Below are 20,732 nucleotides of genomic sequence, written 5' to 3'. Positions count from 1 at the left end.
TAAAACAGGTACAGAGCTTAAAATGGGTACAGAACCCTTAAGCTTCTCTTTTGGAAAGGATCACTTTTAATTTTGGTCCTCCAAATCAAAATCCACTGTATACGAGGAGAACCTGGAACAGAAAGGCATAGAAATAAAACCCTAACAGACTACACTGAAGCTTTCCATCTTCTGTATATACACACATATGTATCTTGCCCTCCCTGCTATGCAAGCTCGATTCACTTTTTTGGTGGCTAAGCTTAAGAAACTTAACCAGCATTCAGATTTCATTCACCTCCAACTTCTGCCTAGAAATACTCTGAAACATTTGCCAAATTCTACTACTGGTGCTCACACACAACTGGCTTTATTCCTCTTGACAGCCTGAGTGAAGTAACAAGTACTGAAGATACTTGAATATACGTGGAAACCCAAAATAAACAAGGAGAATGTAAGTCCCACCGTTAGGTGAACAGCATTTACTGTGCTGACCACAGATAGTGAAAGAGGTCTCAAATTACACTTCATGAACTAGTAAGTATAGTTATCAGTGGAAGCTGCGTTACCCTTCATTGTTCTTTCAGGGACCTTAGCATGCCCTTGATCCACACAATACCATACGCTCCATGCGTGGATCAAGGGCATGACATCACTTTTACAAGTCAAACCTGGATCTTTTTCTGTTACCACTTGAAACAACTTCATTTTCAGCGTCCTGAAGTTTGGAATATGTGCTACTAAGGACAACTTAACACACAAAACAGGAAAACTGGCTCAACAATGCGAATGTGTATCAGAAATATTAAAGCTCCATCACATTTTATGTTTCTTTAGTTTTTAGTTGCCGTGTATCGTAGGAATAGATTACACATCAACTTTCGCTGCCAGTAAACCAAATATTGCTTCTAATAATTTATTATGTGTATAGTATTCATATACTATTGATCCTCCATAGTAAGTGAATCCTGGCCTTTCCCAGCAGTATGTCAATGATGATCAATTTCTTCTCCTAGTTACAGAAGTTGTATCGTTACAGAGCTTTTTGCTGCTAAATATACTAACTGAACACCTGAGCTTGATGCCTCTAGCAGCGTTTCATTTTTAAACTCTAACAAAGGGAGAGAGAGTAGTTCTGAAGCTAACTCCTTCTGCAACTTAAAAATCACTGTATTTGGTAATATCAGAAAATAATTAATTAAAATGGAAGTAAACACCGTGCGGTGTAGTGTTATTTAACTGCGCAGACTAATAGCAATACAGCTACTATGAAGTACAAAATGCAGTGTTTTGTCATCTGAAGTACTTCAAACTACCCACCCTCTCTCTCTCTCTTCACACCTATCTTTATAGGTAGGCTAAAATACTTCCTATCAAAAATTAATGCACTCGGCTACATAATAAAAAATAAAAACACTGAACAACCATGGTCAAATACTCATAAAATATTTGGATTGTGAAATCTATAATAATAATATTGAGATAAGACACAAGAACCGAAAGGCAAAACCACACAGCAGAACTGGGCAGGTCAAGCTGAGGCCCTGGTCCCACAGCTGGAGACACCCATGCAGATCCCGGGGAAGCCAGAGGAATGCTGTGTGGGCAGGCACCGGCCTATGCAAATCGAGTTACCCGGTCCTACCCCAGACCTCGGTAGTAAACACACATAAAGTAAACAAACTGGAAAAAAAAAACCCCAAAAGCCAAAAAGTAACTTCGATGTTTAAACTTCTTTCCATTTTAATAATGCCCACGGAATTTCCAGTAACAAAGGGTATTGTCGCAGGAACACTGAGCTTGCACAACTGGCTGCTCACTACGTCTTGTCTTTGCTCTTTCCCATCACAAACATACCCAAAGTTTTCCACTAGAAGCAAAGTAAGGAAGTTAACTTACTAAAAATAAAGTCTGGGGTTTTTTCTTCCCCAACAATTGAATTGGCTCTATATTATTTAAAGATTATGCTGAAACACTTAAGAGAGGAAAAAGAAAAAAAAACCCCAACAAAACACCAGCAAAAAGCACCCTGCGATGGCAAGTTCAGATCAATGCTTTTGTCTTCCATTTTACCCAGGGATCAGGAGAGCACCGTTTGTACCGAGCGCTCTCCCAGCCGATGTAAACACGCCGCGGGGCTGGGGCTGTGCCACGGGGCGCGGGCAGGACCGGCAGGGTCACTGGGGCTGCACCACCCGGGCAGGCTTAGGAGTTTCTGACCTACATTCCCCGCAGCGGGATGAAAACCCTCCCGCCGCAGACGGAGCGCGGCGCGGCGGGCGGCCTCCCCCGCCGGCAAGGGTGTGTTCAGGGGTGGGGAAAGCGAGCTGGCCGGGGCGAGGATGGAAGCCGGAGGCTGGCGGAGGCGCTGACACCTGCCCGCCGCCACCCCGGCCCCGCCAGCAGCTCCTCCTTCGCCGGCGACGGACACCTGCCGCGGGACAGCCGGACGCGCGGCCCGGCGGCGGGCTCGGCCCGGCGGCCGCGGGCGGATTTATCCCGCTTATTTCCCGAGACGCTAAACCCCGAGGCGGCCCGGCGAGCGGGAGGGAGGGCGGCTCGGCGACGGGCTGGGGCCGGGGCGGGCTCCCCGCGGCGCCGAGCAGGCCGCGCCGAGCCGGGGTCCGGCGGGCGCGGGCGGCCGGGCCTGCGCGGGGCGGGGGGCTCGGCGCCTCAGCCGCTAGGCCGCGGGGCCTGCGGCGGCGGCGCGGGGCGGGCGCGCCGGGCCCGGCCCGCCGGCCCCTCCTCGGGGAGCGGAGCCAGGCGCCGGGCGGAGGCGGCGGACCCCCCCTCACTCACCGCTCTCGATCTCGTTGCCCTTCTTGGCGGTGGCTGCGTTCCCCATGGCCGGGCCGGGGCGGCGCGGGGCGGGGGGCGGGAAGGAAGGATGCCGGGCGGCTGCGGCGGGCGGGGGCAGGGCTCGGCTGGCGGGGCGGCGCGGCCCGCGGGCGCGGCGGCGGCTGAGCTCCCCTCGCCCCGCGCTGGGTCTCTGTGTCTCCGGCCGCCGCGGAGGAGGAGGCGAGCGCTCTGCCCCCCTCCCCCACCCCGACACACGGCGGAAATGACGGCCGGGGCGGCGCCTCCTCCCTGCTACGCCGCCCGCCGGGGGCGCGCGGGGCGCGGGACGCCGCCGTCCACGGCCCCGGCCGCGGCCGCCGCCGCAGGCGGGTGGCGCCGCCCCGGCCGCCCGGCCTGAGGGAGGGGGCTGCGGGAGCCCTGGGCGGCGCCCGCCCGCGCCAACGGCGGCTCACGGAGGGCAGGGGCGGGCGGGCTGCCCTCGGCCTCCGCGCCTGCCGCTGGGGCGGGGGCGCCGCCGCCTCCGCGTACCCCCGGTCGGCGCCCGGCCTCACGGGGCGGAGGCGTGGGAGCGCTCCCAGCGCCGCGCCCGCTGTCCGGAGGGCCGTCCCGCCCGCGGAGCGCGGCCGCCGAGGCGGGGGCGAGGCGCGCCGCGCCCAAGGTGACCCCGGGAGGCCGAGCGCGCTGCGGCCGCGCCCGCCCGGCGCCGGGGGCTCCGCCGCCTCCCCCTGAGCATCCCTGGCGGCCCGGGGACACCCACCCCGCGGAGCCGCCGCCGCCGCCGGCCGGGCCGTCCTGCCCGGGCCTGCGCCCCGGCAGCGTACACGAGGAAACCCGCACTTGCCGCCTGTTCGCAAACTGTATTTACGCGGCTCAACAGACTACAGAAAAAAATAGAGAAAGTAAGCGAGCTGCCAGGAAAGGTTTTTTCTCCCTCCCCCCTTTTGCTGCCACTCATGTCATAAATAGCTACAGCTACGCGTTTTCAAGCGGTATTGTGACTTTCAAGTTGATGATGGCTCTCTTTATATATATTTACCACGTGAAATGCTCTGAGTGTTTTAGCTCTGGAAGGAAATGCTTATCAAAAAGAAGGCTCTGTTTTATGTGCCTTGAAGTGGTGAGACTGGAGAGCAGAAGCGCTAATCTTACGGATCACAAACCGTATATATCCTGCCACGACAATGTATGCGATACCCAGCCTCTTCTGGCAGCATTCTTTCCCCAAGGCTGCAGGCTGCATGAGTTGTTCCAGCAGCAGCCGTCCTGGCTACTACCTTTCACAGGGGCTATCAAAATCCTCTCCTGACACCCCGGGCTGCCTGCCGGTGCAGAACACGCTGTCACTGCCTAACACTGAATTACCTTACTCTCTGAAAGACAGGATTTTATACATATACACTAATGCACGCTAGAGCAGATAGATACCTCTGGGAAATTTCCAATCTCCTGAGACTGCGCAGCAGAGTCCGTTGCATGTGAACACTGGGCAGATCTAGCCAGCGTGTGGCTCTGCCTTGATAGTGGTACAAGCTGTGTGGATTATCCAGCTGCAAACTTTTGGGAACACTTACCTGAATTATCTTGATGTTTTGTAGGTTGAAGTTCTACCAACGAACACTCAGTTGAGGGACTTTCTTGATTTTCACCTTTTCACTTGCATTATCCTGATCTGTCTGATACTGCTTGCTTCAGAGGAGTACCTGTGTTTTTATGATTCAAGAAGCAGTCTCTGGGGAAGCCAGGTCTTTATTGCTTTGAAGAACAGAAACAAGACTTAGACATAGGATTTAACCTGCAAACCTTTGGGGGCGGTGAAGCTGCTACTATTGAAGAGGGCTGTCTCATTTTGCCGAAGCTGGAGTCTCTGCATTCTTTACGCACTTACCCAGAGGTTCAGTGAGTTACCGGTAACTCACTCTGCCAGGCAAGGGCATGTAGATTGCAATGGCCAGATCTGCAGCAGGAGGAGAAGTTAAACTTCGGAAGAGAAGAGGTACTTTTGCCATTGACCATCTTGATCACTCAGACAATGACAAAAAATAGAAACCTGAGGTGCTGTAGTATTTAAATAAATGTCTGAAGATGCTGTAGGTAAACGGTAAAGGTGTTACCACAGTTTTGAACATTTTCCCCGCTCCAGCCATCATCATTTTCATTTTGGCCAGATGGAATCTGAGTCAGCTGATTCTCATCCAGGTGCTGACAGACATTTTGATATCCTTGAGAAGACAGCAGCAGCATCACTAACAAATGAGATACGCTGCAGCATCTTTAGCATATTCTTGGCATTACAGCTCATCCCTTCACTAGCAAATTATGCTGCATAGGCTCCGTATGTGAGGATCCACCAAGGTCCAGTAGCCATTACTGCCCTTCGGGATTTGCTGGACAGGGATCGGCTGTCGTTGCACGTACTCCAGCAAAATCCTATATAAACACACAGAGCACTGCATATGTGTGTGCAGCAATGCATGACACTGGTTCTCAGATAAGCACATGCTCTGAATACACATGCAGCACTGATGGGTTTGCATAAATGCTTATACCCGAACACTCTCATAATCAAAAACATAACAAATGTAAGTCAACAGTGCTGTGAAACATTAAATGAGCCACTTCCATGATCCTAGCATTACACATCTAAGCTAAGATAACAGAAACAAGGACTTAGGGCTGGACATTTGCATTCTCGTTCACACCACTTACACAACTTATGCTATATTAACAAGTTAATATTCATTAATTAATTGCAGAACATACCAATGTAGTATAGATTATATATGTTATGTATATATATTTATTTAGCATTCAGAGCATGAACTCTTATTCTAGCCCCAATCTTCAGTTTGCCGTAATTGTCTTATATAAAATCCCTTGGTTTTCTTATATAAAATCATTTGATGCTGAAATGCCTCATATCACTGCTCATGCAAAAGTAGTTTGTCTTCTTTCTTTCAACGCAATTGGTTAAAAAACCAAATCATGCAAATATGAAAAATGTTCTGTTTGGATATGTTAGAATATTTCAGTAATGGCGCAATCTAAAAAATTCAAATTTCATTTGTTTTGCTGATCTGTATAAGATTTTAAAAAATTAGCTATACTCTAGTAAAGTCAGCTCAGCAGTTTTAGAACTATACGCATTTAATGATGTCGTTTCAGTGACTCACAGTGGGTTTTAATCCATTTTTCTACATATTTGTTGGGCATTATCGATTAGGAATATCCTAGCAAGACCAATCTTTTTCTCTGATAAAGCCTAAAGCTCTGTAGCAGGTGTATAGTTCCCTGATAAAACTTGCATATTCCACTCCATAGAACTGAAAATGAGAGGGTCATTTCAGGACAGAAAAGATAAATTTCTGTTAGATCAAAGGCTCTCACATGCTTTTAATGGAAATCAGTTTTTCATACAGTAATTACTTCTAGAGCCACATATCATTTCACTCCATAACCATTCCAATTTCTAGATGAGATAGCGGCATTTCTGTAGCAACTACAGCAGTTGTTTTCAATACACATTTGAAACAAGTCACTAAATTTAAATCATGAGGCATCTTAATTTTCTTCCCTCGCATTTAAGGTGTACCTGCATTGCAAGGGATTGGCAGATACAGATGGATGGTTTTGCCCATCCGTACCGATAATTCTTACCCTGAGGATGTAGGCTCTGCTCAGGTTATGAGTATGTACCTGCCTTAGTTGTAATTCTCTTTATATGGCCAGCCTGCCTTACCATTGCAGCAGTGTCTGTAAATTGCAGGGTTTGAATACCGGATTTGACTGCTATTCCCCAAATCCCACTTTTTCCTGCATATCTGAATACCCCTGGCAGCCTGCTTCTCTACTCCTAAACAGACTGATGTATTTGGCATTTAAGTCTTTGTTTTCCTTTCAGGTTGTTCCAGACTACTGGCACATTTCCTGCTCTCAGCTAACCCCTGCTCTGCCAGCATGGGATGTTTTTCTAGCAGGTTGCTAACGTGCCAAGAAGCATATGTATCTCTTGGTGAATATGGAAGTTATTTTCCAAATTTTACAGCTTCTGACCCAGAAACAGGAATATTCATCACTGCAGCATAATTTCAGACCTGTCAAGAATATATCAATTACGTGATGTAGATGTGCTAATGGAAAGGATGAAAGCTGGAGCACGGCAATTCCCCCTGCTCCCTGCACTAGCTATACAGAGTGATGAAGTACATCCTTGTGCAGGTAAGACCAAATCCACTGATGCCCAATTCATTCCTGTTGAGGACCCATCCTCACAGAAAGGAGTGAAGGGTCTTACATTGTGTTTCCACAATATCTGAGATTGCTAGCCCCTGAATCCACAATGAAACTAGAGCAACTTGGCCAACAACTTGCTCTGCCAGATCTGCTGAAGAATGTTCTTTGATGCCCTCCGACTGTGAATCCAGGAGGAATCTGGAGCCTCAGGAAAGTGTTCTGCACGCTGTGACTGTTACAATTTTGAGGGACATTTTGGTTCAAAGAAGGAGGGATTCTTAATTAAGGGTAACTTGGGCTTCTTTCAACGTGACTAGGTACACTTAAAGCAAGAAGCTCCAAAGGAAGTTTATACCAGCAGCCAACACTTCACCACTGTCACCCTTACCTTCTTGGCATTAGATGTTTCCCAAAATAGCCACTGGTCACAAAAACCACGTAAACATAGAAGCAAAGGGTTTATATATTCCGTTATTGATTTTTAACTATGCTTATTTCACCACAAACCTCTCAAGAGCCATAAAGTTGCAAGGTGGGTTTTTTCCTGATGTTTTAGACAGAATTTAAAGAAACAGGTACATTTGGGCTTTGCTTTTGCCGTCAGTATTGCCCCTTGACAAGATAGCATTTGTCAAATTTTCTATGGATAGTGGCTATATTCATTCATAGGAGGTGGCAGGGCCTGTCTTGTGATCAGTGTCCTGCTGAGTAGACATGTTTTTTGCAGAGATAAACTGCAGACTTCCTTAATGGCCACGTCCAGCTGCTCAGTTCTTGGCCTTTATCCCCTATGATGATTCGGGAGAGGGGGTGTAGTCTCTTGCTATCAGCCAAGCAGCACTTTTTGCAGTTGCTTATAATTGCTCTGCAGATTATTCCGTATTTGTAGAAGATACGGCCTGCAAATTTGTGATGCAGAAGAAATCGCTAACTACTGTTAAGGAAAATTCTTACTGACCTGCCTCTGTAACTGACTTTGCGATCCTTTTGTGGGTATCTGGCTGCCATCAGGCTCATTTAAAAAGTTTCCTTATCCACATCAAGAGAAGTCCTTTGCTTTTCTACACGGGTCTTCCAAATTTTTTGAAGCCATGATAGATTGCTCAGCCTAAGAAAAGCAAGATATTTTATATTATCTTGATTTGCTGCACTTCCGAATAATTGATTGTGTACAAAAATCGAGTCGAGAAAAAAACAAAGAAAATTTAATTGCACATTTTGTTCTGGTATTTTTAGTAGTTCAGCAACGTATTTGGATTGCTGCATATGAACAGCAATCATATAGACGGAAAGAAACTTAAAACTGATGGTATAGTTGTCTGACATTAGATTCTAGTCTAGTCACACAGATTTGAATGGAAATACTACTTGTGTAGTCAAAGTTATTCAAATGCATAGCTATTTAAAAAACTATATAGTAAAACACTTTCAGGGTAGTTGACTTCATTATCTGCATGCTTACCATAATTGAGAGGTGATCAATATTATACTGATGTTTGTTTGTTCTTACTGTATATTGAGACTCTGAATCACTTACCTTTTACAGAATAAAGAAGATTAAAACCAAAAATAGTGGTGTTTTTTAATTTCTTTTTTTAGGTCTTTTCTACAGAGATCTCCAAGTTAATTACAGCTGTTAATTTAAAGTAGACTAAGCTATATTAAATGCCTCAGTATGTATTTTTCTTCAGAATTAAAAATGACCTTAATTCAATTTAGCCTAACTCACTTTGGAGGTGAAACAGGCTATGTTAACTGAAGGTCACTTTAATTCTAACTAAGAGGGTTCACACGACGAGTTCACCAGGCTTTTGTACATACTCCGCACCCAATAAATTAGGAATGACGAGGACTAGTAGTCGCATATGTAAATCTAAGCTTCACTGTATTCTGCTCAGATGCATGTCCTGTAAATTGTGTCCCACTGTCACATATCACTGTATTGGGTAAAGGAGTCTAGCTAAAAAGCTTTTTAATGCATAATCAGCTCTTCAACTGTAGCATATTTAGTAGTGCCATCTAAAAATAGAAAAACAGTCTAAGATGTTTTTTCTGGTTTATTATTCATATCTAGAAGCTTATTCTTTAAACAGAAACAAAATCACTTTCCTACACCTGGAATTTTACCCATTGATCTTTCTACAACCTGTTGATTTTCTCTTAGGGTTGCAGCACAGTTCCTAGAAATACTAGGAGTTGTGCACATACGACTAATTGAAGGTAATACATGTCCCATTTGCTCTCATGGTTATTATTTCTTCTGCACGCACCATCTTTTTCCGCAAGTATCCTTAGTTCTTAAGAAAACAGTCATCCAAGCAACATGCAGCTTGTTCATGGTTCAGACCCCTGGCGCTTGCAGTCAAATTAATACAAACTTCCGCTTAACGTTCAGCTTCTCCCATCTGCTTTATTTGTGTTGTTATTCCTTGCTTCTGATTTCAAGCTCTGCGTGCTTTTCTGCCTCTAATATCTTTGTCTTATGCTATTTTGAGCTCTTGGCCATATCTAAGGTGTCAGAGCACTGTCCAGTCCAACACTTGAATAAGTACCGGTTTCTTGGCAGATTCTGAATTGCCTCATCTGGAGTCTGTTTCTCCCAGGAGTCTATTTCTGTATTATTTGCTCCCCTTTCTGTTGAAAACCAGTGGCTTTTTAAAATTGGAAGGGTTTTTTTTTTTAATCTATAAATCTTCATTAGATCTTACCCTAGGGCAGGCTAATTCCATGCCTTATCGTAACACCTGTAACAGATAAAATTGTCTCCCCAATCTTATAAACTACAAAATACTTCAAAACCTTCAGGTTCAAAGCATAGAACTTTCATATGCTTCATTTGTATTTAGAATGCAATAGTCCTCAACTTTTTTGTAACAGCTTCATGAATATCCTCCTTTGCTTGGATTGCTGAAAACTGTTAAATACGCCAAATGCATCAGCACTTGCTATTTTCAGAAGGAAAACCTCCTTCTGGTTGACTTGCTTTTAAATAACGCTTACTGCTTCCAGATGCACATTGAAGTGTTCTTGCCTTCTTTTCCTGTAGTTTCTGGTATTTCCAGAGTTTGAGCCTTTAAATGCTCCAATTTCTTCTCGGTGTCTTTCTTTGATTTCTTTTTATTGCTAGTGCCACGAATGAGGAGTCGTTCCAGGCTCAGAGGATTACAGTAGACGTTCTTTAATCGTGTGTGTCTGCAGTGCCTTTTCCTCACACTTACAAGCCAGACAGCTAAACCTCTAAAGGAACGTTTACACCAGTAATGTTTCATTATGAGAAATAATAAGCGAAGAAAATTATAGTATCGTATTCATAGATACGAATCTGTTGGAAAAAAAAACCCATGCAAGAAACAAACAGTAAAAGCCACTTTGCCTCTGAAAAAAAGCAGCCAGGAAACCAACTTAGAAAGTTTATTTAATATTTGTAGATCTATTTTTGGTTTGTGTTTGACTGACAAAGCTAGAAGGAGAAATATCTATGGTGCTAGCCAAGAAGGACATATTAATCCTCAGCAACACAAAGAAGAAGTGGCTATTTCAAGTGGTTGTAATGCAAATGTCAATGTAAAAGCTTTTTCCTCTCAACTCCAGAGTCTGAGAAGCCGTTGGCAGAATGTGCTTTGATATTAGTAGATGTTCGGTATATTTGATAGATGCATGACTGATCTACCAAGAGAGAGAAATTGAATGTTTTCAAGCATTTTTTTATCTCATGAAACAGAGATGTTTGACTTCTACTTGCGTTTAGTCCAAGTTGGATTTTCTTTAAACTCAGTTTCGCATCTGAAATGTTGAGCTCATTTTCTAATAATAGTTGAAATAAATATAGTGCTTCCAGTGAAACTTTTATTTTTTTTAATCCATGTTAAAAGATGGTAACCATGTGAAATACATTTTTTTCACAGGAATGTGGAAGACAGGGCTTTTTAATTGGTATTAGGTATTACCATTTAAATCAGCACATTCACATGAAAGAACTCCATTCATTCAATTTTATGCAAAGGGCAGATCCATTCCCAAGTAATATATTAACCAATAAATGTCTACATATGAAAATCACCCTCAAGCATTTCTCATTTTCAATGCTGTAGTTCCTTTCAAGTAATTTCTGGTAAAGACAATCAATCAAGGTCTCTAATAGAGGATGTATAGAAGTCTGACCGTGTTAGGGATAATGTCTGCACTTATTTATGTTATGTACAGGTGCAACATTTTAACTCAGAGGTGATGGGATTTTATGTGTAGATCGCTTGAGACAGCTGCTTTTTTGCTCTTTGATATCTCTCCTCAGAAATATTCCCTTCTGTCTACTTTATTTTTATCACAATAAAAATTACCCTCTGATTTAAACATAATTTTCTTTTGTTCCCCCTAGTTTTACTTCTTTATGTTGCTAAAATTAAAAAAAAAAGAGTTCACAAAGTTAATGAAATTCAGCAGCACACGTCAGTGGTGTTTAGCATCCCTTGCTTCATCCAAATAATTGGGACATTAGATCTTATTTTCATTAATAGGTTGACCACAAAGATGCAGGCATGTCTAAATCAGCTGGGGCCCTACCTGGTCATTACTGAAAAGACAAACCACTGCTGAGGTTTCTAATTCCCTGAGCACACACACGCAGAGGCAAAGGCCGTAAAAGCCACTGCTGAAGAGAAAAGTATTTTTGTGAAGTTTTGAATGAAATCCTGCTTTCTTCGTAATTGAAGTTTTGCCATCAGTGACATCAGGATGTTATCTGCAACACTGGGCCCGGGTTGGTTTTCTATTTTTGCAGCTGTTACTTCTCATAAACTATCTTAAAGAAAATACTTTGCTTACATGCTCGCTTTCATTTCTGCCATAACATTCCATCAATTTATTGCCGAGACAAGAGTATAATTAGCCATATCCATTCCCTCAAGGTTAGCATAGGACAGTATACTGAATGGGCACAAAAGACATGTTAGAAATGGTTCTCCTGGGTAAATAATTTATTCCTATAATTTCTTAGGAATGATAAATGCAGGTTACATTGTTCTCCTTCAGCTAAAAGCACTTTCCCTATGGAGGGCAGGGGAGGAATATTGCCTTTCTATCCGCTACCTGTTTGAAGGGGCAGCTAAGTGTTTTGTATAACCATGCTTTAACATGCAAATCTTAATAATACAATCGATGCCAATACAAATTTTAATAAATAATGCCAATGCAACTATTAATAATACAATCAATGCCTCATTTATGCAGTGCTTTTTCATCCGTATGTCTCAGGGTGAGACAGACAAATGAAGTCAGAGGCTTCTGAAGGTTTCAGTGGTGTTGGAGAGTGGCAGTCCCATGGCAGCTGGGATTTCAAGGGGGGAGAGAGGAGAAAGGCTGGAGGAGGTGTGGGGTGAGCAGCAGAACCCCTTGGAGAGGGCAGCTTCACCCTGCTGCGGACAGGAGAGCATGGTAACTGGTAAAGGAATGAAATAGTGCAGGACGGAAGAGAAGAGGGTTTGAAAATGGTAAAGGGAGAGGAAAACAAAGCCAGAAGAATTGGAGCACATACATGTGCAGAGAAAGGAAAACAGATAAAGTCATTATGGAAAAGAACCTGTAGAACTTGCCTCATTCAACAGGAAAATACGTAATATGGTCTTTTAAGACAGAAAATGGTAGGGGAGGTAACCTATTTCATTTGGAGAGAAAAAGTGCTGCTTATGACTAGGAGTACTGGTGATTTTGTTACAATCTCGGCAATGCACGCGCGGTCCCGGTTCATCCCTGCCTGTGTCTGCTCTGCATGTGGAGCTCTCTACTCACTCCCTGATGGCTCTGAGTCGAATAATTTGCAGACCTCTGGTCTGGACACAGTCTTTTAATATCTGTTTGGACAGCTGCATCACAATGGGGTCCTAATTTTGAATGAGGTCTCTGTTTTGTACCGTAATTGAAATAATAAATCATAATCACTCAATAACGTCGCCACTATTGCTCCTTGGACGTAAAAATCCCACGAGATCATAAGGAATGTAAATTATGTTAATATTAACTATTACATTCCCAAAAATTACAGTCCATAGTCTGAACCAAAGCAAAAAATCATCATGTCTATGTGAAGTATAATTGTAGCAGTCTTTTGTTTCTTTGCTACAGCAACTAGTTGTGAAGGATTTGAAGGATCCTCCTACCCCAGGCTGTGCGTTTCTCCATAGGCAGGGCGCGCTGCAAAGTTCCTTTCCTTTTTGTGATTTTGGAGACTATAGCACGGACAGGACAGGCCCCTTTAAATCTCTCTGGTTTATCCGGTTGCTTAGTACAACCGCTGTAAACATCAGTGAAACAACATGTGGTCTTCAAAAAGCTGGGGACCTTGAGGAAAAACTAGGTCTTTTTGGAAGGGACAGATCCTGTGTACCCGTACCTGTGTGAGGAGACGTATGCTTTTGCAGAGACTTACTTTGCACATTTCTTTTGGAATGCTTCATGCTTTTATGGTCTGTTTTAATTTGTGATCTATTGCAAAAATAAACATGTTTTCTGGCAGCAGCTTTTTTTCTGGTTTTCTACATTGCTTTCTGTTGTGACATAAATATTTACTGATTAAATATTTATATATAATGAAAGAAGAATATGAGAAAGAGGACTGACTATACAAAAGTGACAACTCTGCTTATCATTTTATTTTGATAGTGTGCTTTTATTGTGCCTTTTGAGGCAATAGCTTTAGAAAGGTGAAAAGCCTATTAGAAAACTAATCAAAAATACTGGGGAAATTCAAATAAGAGTGAAAATGTTACCCTTTACGAGTTGCCAATTAGACATGATAAATAGAGGGGGTGAATACTAGCTATCTGATAAATATTTCAAAGCTTGTTCTTACTGATATTAAACAGCAGGTTCTTTCTTATACACAATTCTGAATTAAAAAAAACAACAATCTGGCAGTTCTGTGTCCCTGATATTTCAGAACTCAATTTTTTTTTTCAGATAATGTTTTAGAAATGAGATTAAAAGTTTATCTAGTTTGTCTCCTCTCCTGGCAGTGTTTCATTACAATGAGTTGCTTCAGAAAATTATTACTAGTACTGCTATATATGTTATTACACTACTACTTTTCTAAATTTAAAATGTGATATTCTTCCTATATATCCCTCCCTTTCATTGCTGTCTATAAAATAATTACTATCTGTGGGAGATATATAGACAGGTGAACTTGGTCATACATGAACAACAAGTTAACTTTGACCTCCATTTTATGTCTGTAATATTTAAGATTAAAACCTCCATTTAGTTCTTGTTATCATTGTAGCTCTATAACTTGTACTCGATATCAAAATGCACCTCTTAAACTTTAGCTATGAAAAACTCATGGCACAATGTCATATTATTTCATATATAAAACCTGTGGTTTTGTGACTAAATGATGAAAAAAGTCTGAAGGAGTAACTTCATTAGACTAACTGAATCTCACAAATGAATATTAAGTTATTTGGAACTTTTGTTTGAATCCTGTGAATGTCACACTTCCGTTCATTTTTCTGAGAGAAAAAGGAATTTGAAGTAATTCTTGTTTATGTAATCCAAATTCGTATCATCTTAAGTCTTATATAGTCTCTCAAATGAGAGCAAAGTAACTAGAATATATAACTGAGTCAAAACAGGGAAAAATGCGGAACAATTAAATTGATTGTGAATTTAAATCTTGTGTAATTGTGCATAGAACTTTGAAGGGCAAAATCTTGTCAAGTCTTCATGGACCTGCTGATTCCTGTGCACTTTTTATAAAATGTGAAGCTGTCCTGAGTAATTTCTCTTCTACCAGCTTCGTTGCAATAGACTTTTAGTCCAACATAGGGGTGGGATGGGACTTGGAAAGTAGCAAACCCATAATCTGCCACTGTCTGCTCTGGATCATCAGCTGAAAAACTCTTATTTTTAAACAGAAGCACGGTGCTTTAAATAAATGAGGGTTGTTATCAGGCTATCCTTTCTACATTTGCATCCTACTCATTACCTTAAAGAGGGATAAAACAGCTTTCAAGACATGAGCTATTTTTTGCATTGGAAACCCACATAAGCTCAGTGAGATCATTCCATAGCGTGCTATTCCACAAGTCCTCACTCCACACGTTTTGGTTTATTTTATCATCTTTGTTAATAGTTCCTGTTGGTGAATGCTACACAATAAAGACAAATTTGCAATCCCTAAAAATAATAGGACAAGAGCGAATAGACATTCAGCCTGTAGAAAATAAACCTATGTTGGGGTATTCTTAGTTCTCCTGTGAGTTAACCCCTATAGAGTTTATCTTTTCTAGAACCAGAAATTCCTGTTGTAAATAGCAAGCAAGTTTTGATTGAAAGGATTAGGTAAACAAAACTATTATTGAACAGGGAAGTTCCTTCTACAGTCTGAATTAAATCTCACATACCTATCCAGACAAATACCAATTAAGTTCATGTGAGATATACAGTAAGAAAGTTCCTTGTGAAAGATAACACAAACCAAAAAAATCCTGCAATCTGTACCAGAATTTCAAAGGAAGGATACTCAAATTCCAGGTTCTCAATCCTGTCGTATCAGGGCACTGAGGGCACTAATGTCTTAATGGCCCTGATGAGCCTCACTTGGAGCCTCCCCCACACCCGTGGGCTCAGGAGCTCTATTTAAGTTCAGCCCTGAGCCCTCAGTTCTTGTTGGAGCTATGCTGGAGGAGTGCTGATCTCCTGCACAGTCACAGCCTGGCCCTGGCCCTGGTCCCGGCCCCGGCCCCTGTTGGTCCTCACCCCCAGCCCATGGGATGGCTTCCTAGCTTGGTGTCAGCCCTGCCTCATCACTATGGATCTGCCTGGCAATTGCTGGACCTTAACCTTGCCTATGGGCTGACTTCCTGGCCTGACCTTGGACCTGCCTCATCACCATGATCATAGAATCATATAGAATCATGAAGGTTGGAAGAGACCTCTAAGATCGAGTCCAACCGTCAACCCAACACCACCATGCCCACTAAACCATGTTCCTAAGCGCCTCATCTACACATGATACTGCCTTATGATATGGGCTCTTGGTTGGGTCTGTCCACCATCTCCAGGTCTGTCTTGCTTACCTTGCTTGGGTACTGTGGGCCTGGTACCTGTGGCTGTGGGATTGCTCTTGGCTCGTGTTTTCTTAGCAAGCAGCCCTGCTCTTGCTGCCTCCTGACATGTTGCACTTCTGTAATATAAATCTGAACTCTGAAAGCTTCATTTAATTTGCAGAAGACTCAGACTGCTGCCCATAGCCCAGATCCAGTGAGGACCTCCTTTCAGTGCTTTCCTGTGTTCTGTATTTCTTGCATGCAGAGCTGTCCCATCTAAATAGATACTGATCCTGCATTACTTATTGCTGTACGGCACAAACTCAGATTTGCTAGGATTTACTTCATGTTGCAAAAGAGGCTGCTGTAATTCTAGACTTAAGTATTCCCATAAATGCAAATGGCTAGTCCTTGTCCCCGCTACAATAACTTCCACTTTCTCTCTGCAGAAATATCTTGCCACTTCTATCACTCTTATGTCCTCTGCTGTGACATCCCAGTTTGAGTGGGTGAGAAGCGATGTGTGCTGACTTCGTGCTGCCCACCTTGCCAGGCTAACAGGCACTCCAGGAAACTGAATTGCAGTGTAGAGGCACCTGAGCATCTGACTCTATAAGCAAGTCAGCCCCGATAGATCAGAATTCAGTATACGTAGTTAGATGTTTTTGCATTTTGCAGCCCAGTACTGGTATTAGGAAGATTCTTCCACTGTTAATGAAACTTCTCGCTGCCCTGGAGAAGGCTGTATTGATTCTATTGTCTTTCGCTATGTTGGTTTCTCTCAAATACCTACCTGGTAATGAAATGACTCTGAATACGGAAATATTTTAGCAGTGTACCACATGGTACAGATACATCTAACATGCCTTCGTAAAGAAGGCTATAAGTATTATTTCTATTTTATAGGTGAAAAAAATGAAGCATGTATACTAGAAAAAAAAATCTAAAAGGATTCTATAGTTCTGTCATTGTCATTAAAAAGTGTTTGTCACCATTGCAAAATCAATTTACAGTTGTATAAAAGAAAAATGCTTTCCCCAACAGCCCAAAACGTGTTATCCATGCAGCTGGAAACTGCTTTGAGGTACAATGGTAGGCCCAAATAAAGAGGTTCTTGTATCACCTAGGATTTTTTGAGAAACTCGTGTGTAGAAACAGCGAGGGACTAACATATTTCAGTATGTTAATGGTGCATATTAATGAAATCCAAACTTAAATTTAATATTCTGCATACAGTTTTATTCTATTTAAGTAAAGATCAACTCTTCAGTAGTTCTTTTCATATGAAAAATATTGTATTATTTCTGTAGTATGAAGTTCTCCATAGCTTAGCTAATGTAAAGACTTGTATCTAAAACTACGATTTCAGAAACAGATTTGCTAGTTAACTCTACAATAGGAATACTCCGCAGAACACAGATTCTGAAGATACTGTATGAAAAAAATAATTTGGTTTTAAACTATATTTATTAAGAAACATCACAAGACTAAGTTAATACATCTCAAGTATGTTAACTTTTGTAAGACAGTCTATGACATCTAATCTATTGAGCACAGGAATGGGATGTGGGAGGACTTGTGCACTTTGCTCTGCCAGGGACTCCAGAGGTCATGTTCCAAGCAGTGTACAATGTGTGAAGTAAATGAGATGAATGCTGAAAATAGATTTTCTTAACCTTGTACATATTTCAGATCATTATCTCCTGTGTGTCTTTTGACAATGTACTTATCTGAGAGGCACAAATTAATTGCTGACGTGACATTGAACCAACAGCATTGGAATAAATTTGAATCTGTATCCATTTCCTTAATGGAGATGCATAATATTTACCTGACATGATGTTGTGAGAGTAGTTCTTGTACAGTATTGTCAAGTGAATAAGTTTTGCTTATGACAAAGGTATACTAATCTATCCAAACAATCCTTTTGCATATAATATTAGAATTTTAATTCTTTTTCTCCCAGCCCAAATTTAAACTAACAAAGCATCAAGAGACCCTAATAATGAAAATAAGTGCACACTTTTCTCTGTCAATTGAATCAACATCTTCAAAAGACTTAGAGCTTCTTTAGGTGATAAAGCTTGGATACCAATTATCTTCCTTAAAAATGGTTATGGTGATAGTAATACAATATAACACACAATAGTTGTCACATTGCAATACATCAAACTAATGAACTGATCACTTCAGACTTATTTCAATAAACCTGTATGAAACAATTTTCAGTTTCACCTGGTAAAGTGTGGACTGAACAGATGCTGAGAACTTTTATACTATGAAAGAACACATTAATTACATGAGAAACAGTGCAACTTTGCTGGGGCAGAAATCTCTCTCATTCCCATTTTTCTTCTCAGTGATTTCTGAGCTTATTGCTTAAATAATGGTTTAATTCCTATGTCTAAAGGCAAAGGAGGAGGTGCTCACGCCTTGCTACTTGGGCCTGCAGGCCAGCAATAGCATAGGTAGCCTTTAGTAACACTGTATGATCTTACCCCAGTTTGTGAATATTTATGAAAACTGGTTTTATTTCCTGGATGACCACATTAACTTAGTTGACCAGCAGATATAAATTTCCACTTTCCTTCAATTTATGCCTCACTTGATCTTACAGCCTTCATACAGTAAAAGTAATTTTTTTTTTCTGGCTTGATTGCTACTCAACAAAAAGGAACGCTTCTCCAAACCGCTGAAGTTCTGGGACTCCCTTTTTCTTAAACAGGGGCAGACAACAGATGGGAACTTGAAGAGATTATTTGAAAAAGAACCTCGAAGCTTTGATTACTAAACAGATAAAGACACTCTGAAATGATATTTTTGTGGAGTTAAAAATAGAAGTGCTCATGTCTTAAAGCTGTTCAAAAACATGCCTGAACCAAAGGGGCCCCATTAAGCTTGAGTGTAACTGACTGTAGTCTATGGATACCCTTGGTCTTAACGGTATCTGCTTACATCAGTACTGAATTTCACCCAGAGCGTGTTTGGAGTGATGAGGACTATAAAAAGTCATTGTATATGAAATGCTACGTTGTGTCAATATACTGCTACAGTTTGTAAATCCACATTGATCTGTATAATAAAAGATGTTTACAGCAGCAATGAACTCAATCAAGCACATGTTGGCCGATACATAAAAAAAATAACAAGCCATCTTGCTGGGCATTTGATTTCCAGGAGATAATCCCAGATGGTACTCTGAAGATTAGAGAGACAGGAGATAAGAAGCTGTGACAGGCTGGCAGTATCTGCCTGAAACACCATCCCCTATTAGCAGGTGTTGGTGCTGCTGGGAAGTTGTTGCATGGATTTTGCTAATGCACTGAGCAGATGGCTTATTGTAAGAAATGGGTGGTGCTCTTTGAAATAATAAATATGGTTGGGCTGAGAAGTCTTGTAGCAAGAATCCTGAGGGAATATAAAGTACAGGGAGGGAACTTGAGCTGAACTTTTTTTTTCCTTGGTAATGTTTTCTAGTCAGTTGCTAGGAAATAGGCGATTTTTGACTGCACAGACTATGTTTGAACATAGTTTTATAGCAAGTGGGAAAATACACCTGTTCAGAAAAACATAATTAACTACTTCATAAATATATTCCAAGATGAATGCCGTGCAAACAGAAGAAAACACACTTGGAATAGCTAAATTTCATCTCATACAGCTACAGGCTGGCCCTGTTTCAAAGCTCTTGAACTTCATGATTGTTACTTTTAATGTTTTGAAACTCTGTCTTTTTGGCATTCCCCAGCACTAACAGTTGCATGGCAATACGACCTGTTTCAAAAGCAGAGGCAAAATGCAACTTTGAGTTTTCTGGACCATAATCACACTGTGCATGACTCTAAGCTGATGGTTGAGCGGACAGGAGAAACAGGTTTGCATTTCAAAGTCTATTTGGTGACTTTGTTCAACGACCAATATTCTTTAGAGAATTTAATTATCCGCTTTGTAATTTGAAGAAATTATATTTACTGACTTTGAGAGGGATTACATATATGCAGCATTACAGTGCTCATAATTATTCAGGGAGTATGTTACTAATCACAGGAAAGGTGAAACAGGAACTGTGCTCAAATAAATAATCAACCTTTCTCTGAAAGCTAAGATTGATCTGATTGCCCCCATTGTTCTTCTACTATAACAATTAAAAGTCATAAAAGTACCCAGGATTCCTGGATAGAAAAACAGGAAAAAACTAAGAAAATTCATAGAAATATGTAGATTACTGAGCAAGCACATTCTTCCTGATCTCTAGTTTTCTGGTTTGGCTACGTTTGTTTATTTGTGAAATTCGTAAGATTATCTTCATGCCATAAAAGGTATTTTCATTGCTAGTTCTATTTACAATAAGTATCTAGGCACATCTGTTGTCTCAAGTGCATTAATGTTCAATATTTAAACTTGCTCAATATTAAAAATAAAACTCTATTTAATGCTCCTAATCAATCATCTGTGTATTTAATACACTGTTTTGGTTTCTTACTAAATTTTGTTAGCTCTAACATTTCAACGTGGAGGTAGCGAGTACCATCTACTTTCAGAGTGATTCAGAATGCAGACCACATTAAAAAAAAGTAAATCTGATCTGCTTCTGGGAAACAACAACTAAAAGCACATTCTCGAAGAGATTAATGCCTCCTGCCTCCCAGGAATGGAGATGAGAAAAAGCATTTGAGCTGTCAG

At 41.7% G+C, this 20,732-nt stretch overlaps 1 protein-coding gene across 1 annotated transcript in view; it reads right to left on the bottom strand.

Annotated features, from left to right (window-relative positions):
* Nucleotides 1-2,861, bottom strand: part of PRKACB (protein kinase cAMP-activated catalytic subunit beta) — a 76,382-nt gene extending 73,521 nt beyond the window's left edge. The window contains exon 1 of the mRNA XM_076340508.1: nucleotides 2,779-2,861. Coding sequence (XP_076196623.1) covers nucleotides 2,779-2,824 — 46 coding nt within the window. The 5' untranslated portion in view covers nucleotides 2,825-2,861. The remainder of the gene's footprint in view (nucleotides 1-2,778) is intronic.
* Between the last annotated feature and the right edge of the window lie 17,871 nt (nucleotides 2,862-20,732).

Source organism: Aptenodytes patagonicus, chromosome 5 (assembly GCF_965638725.1).
Source record: "Aptenodytes patagonicus chromosome 5, bAptPat1.pri.cur, whole genome shotgun sequence".
NCBI classification, from domain to species: domain Eukaryota; kingdom Metazoa; phylum Chordata; class Aves; order Sphenisciformes; family Spheniscidae; genus Aptenodytes; species Aptenodytes patagonicus.
The sequence above is the reverse complement of the archived record's forward strand: the minus strand, read 5'-3'. Positions and strand labels throughout refer to the sequence as shown.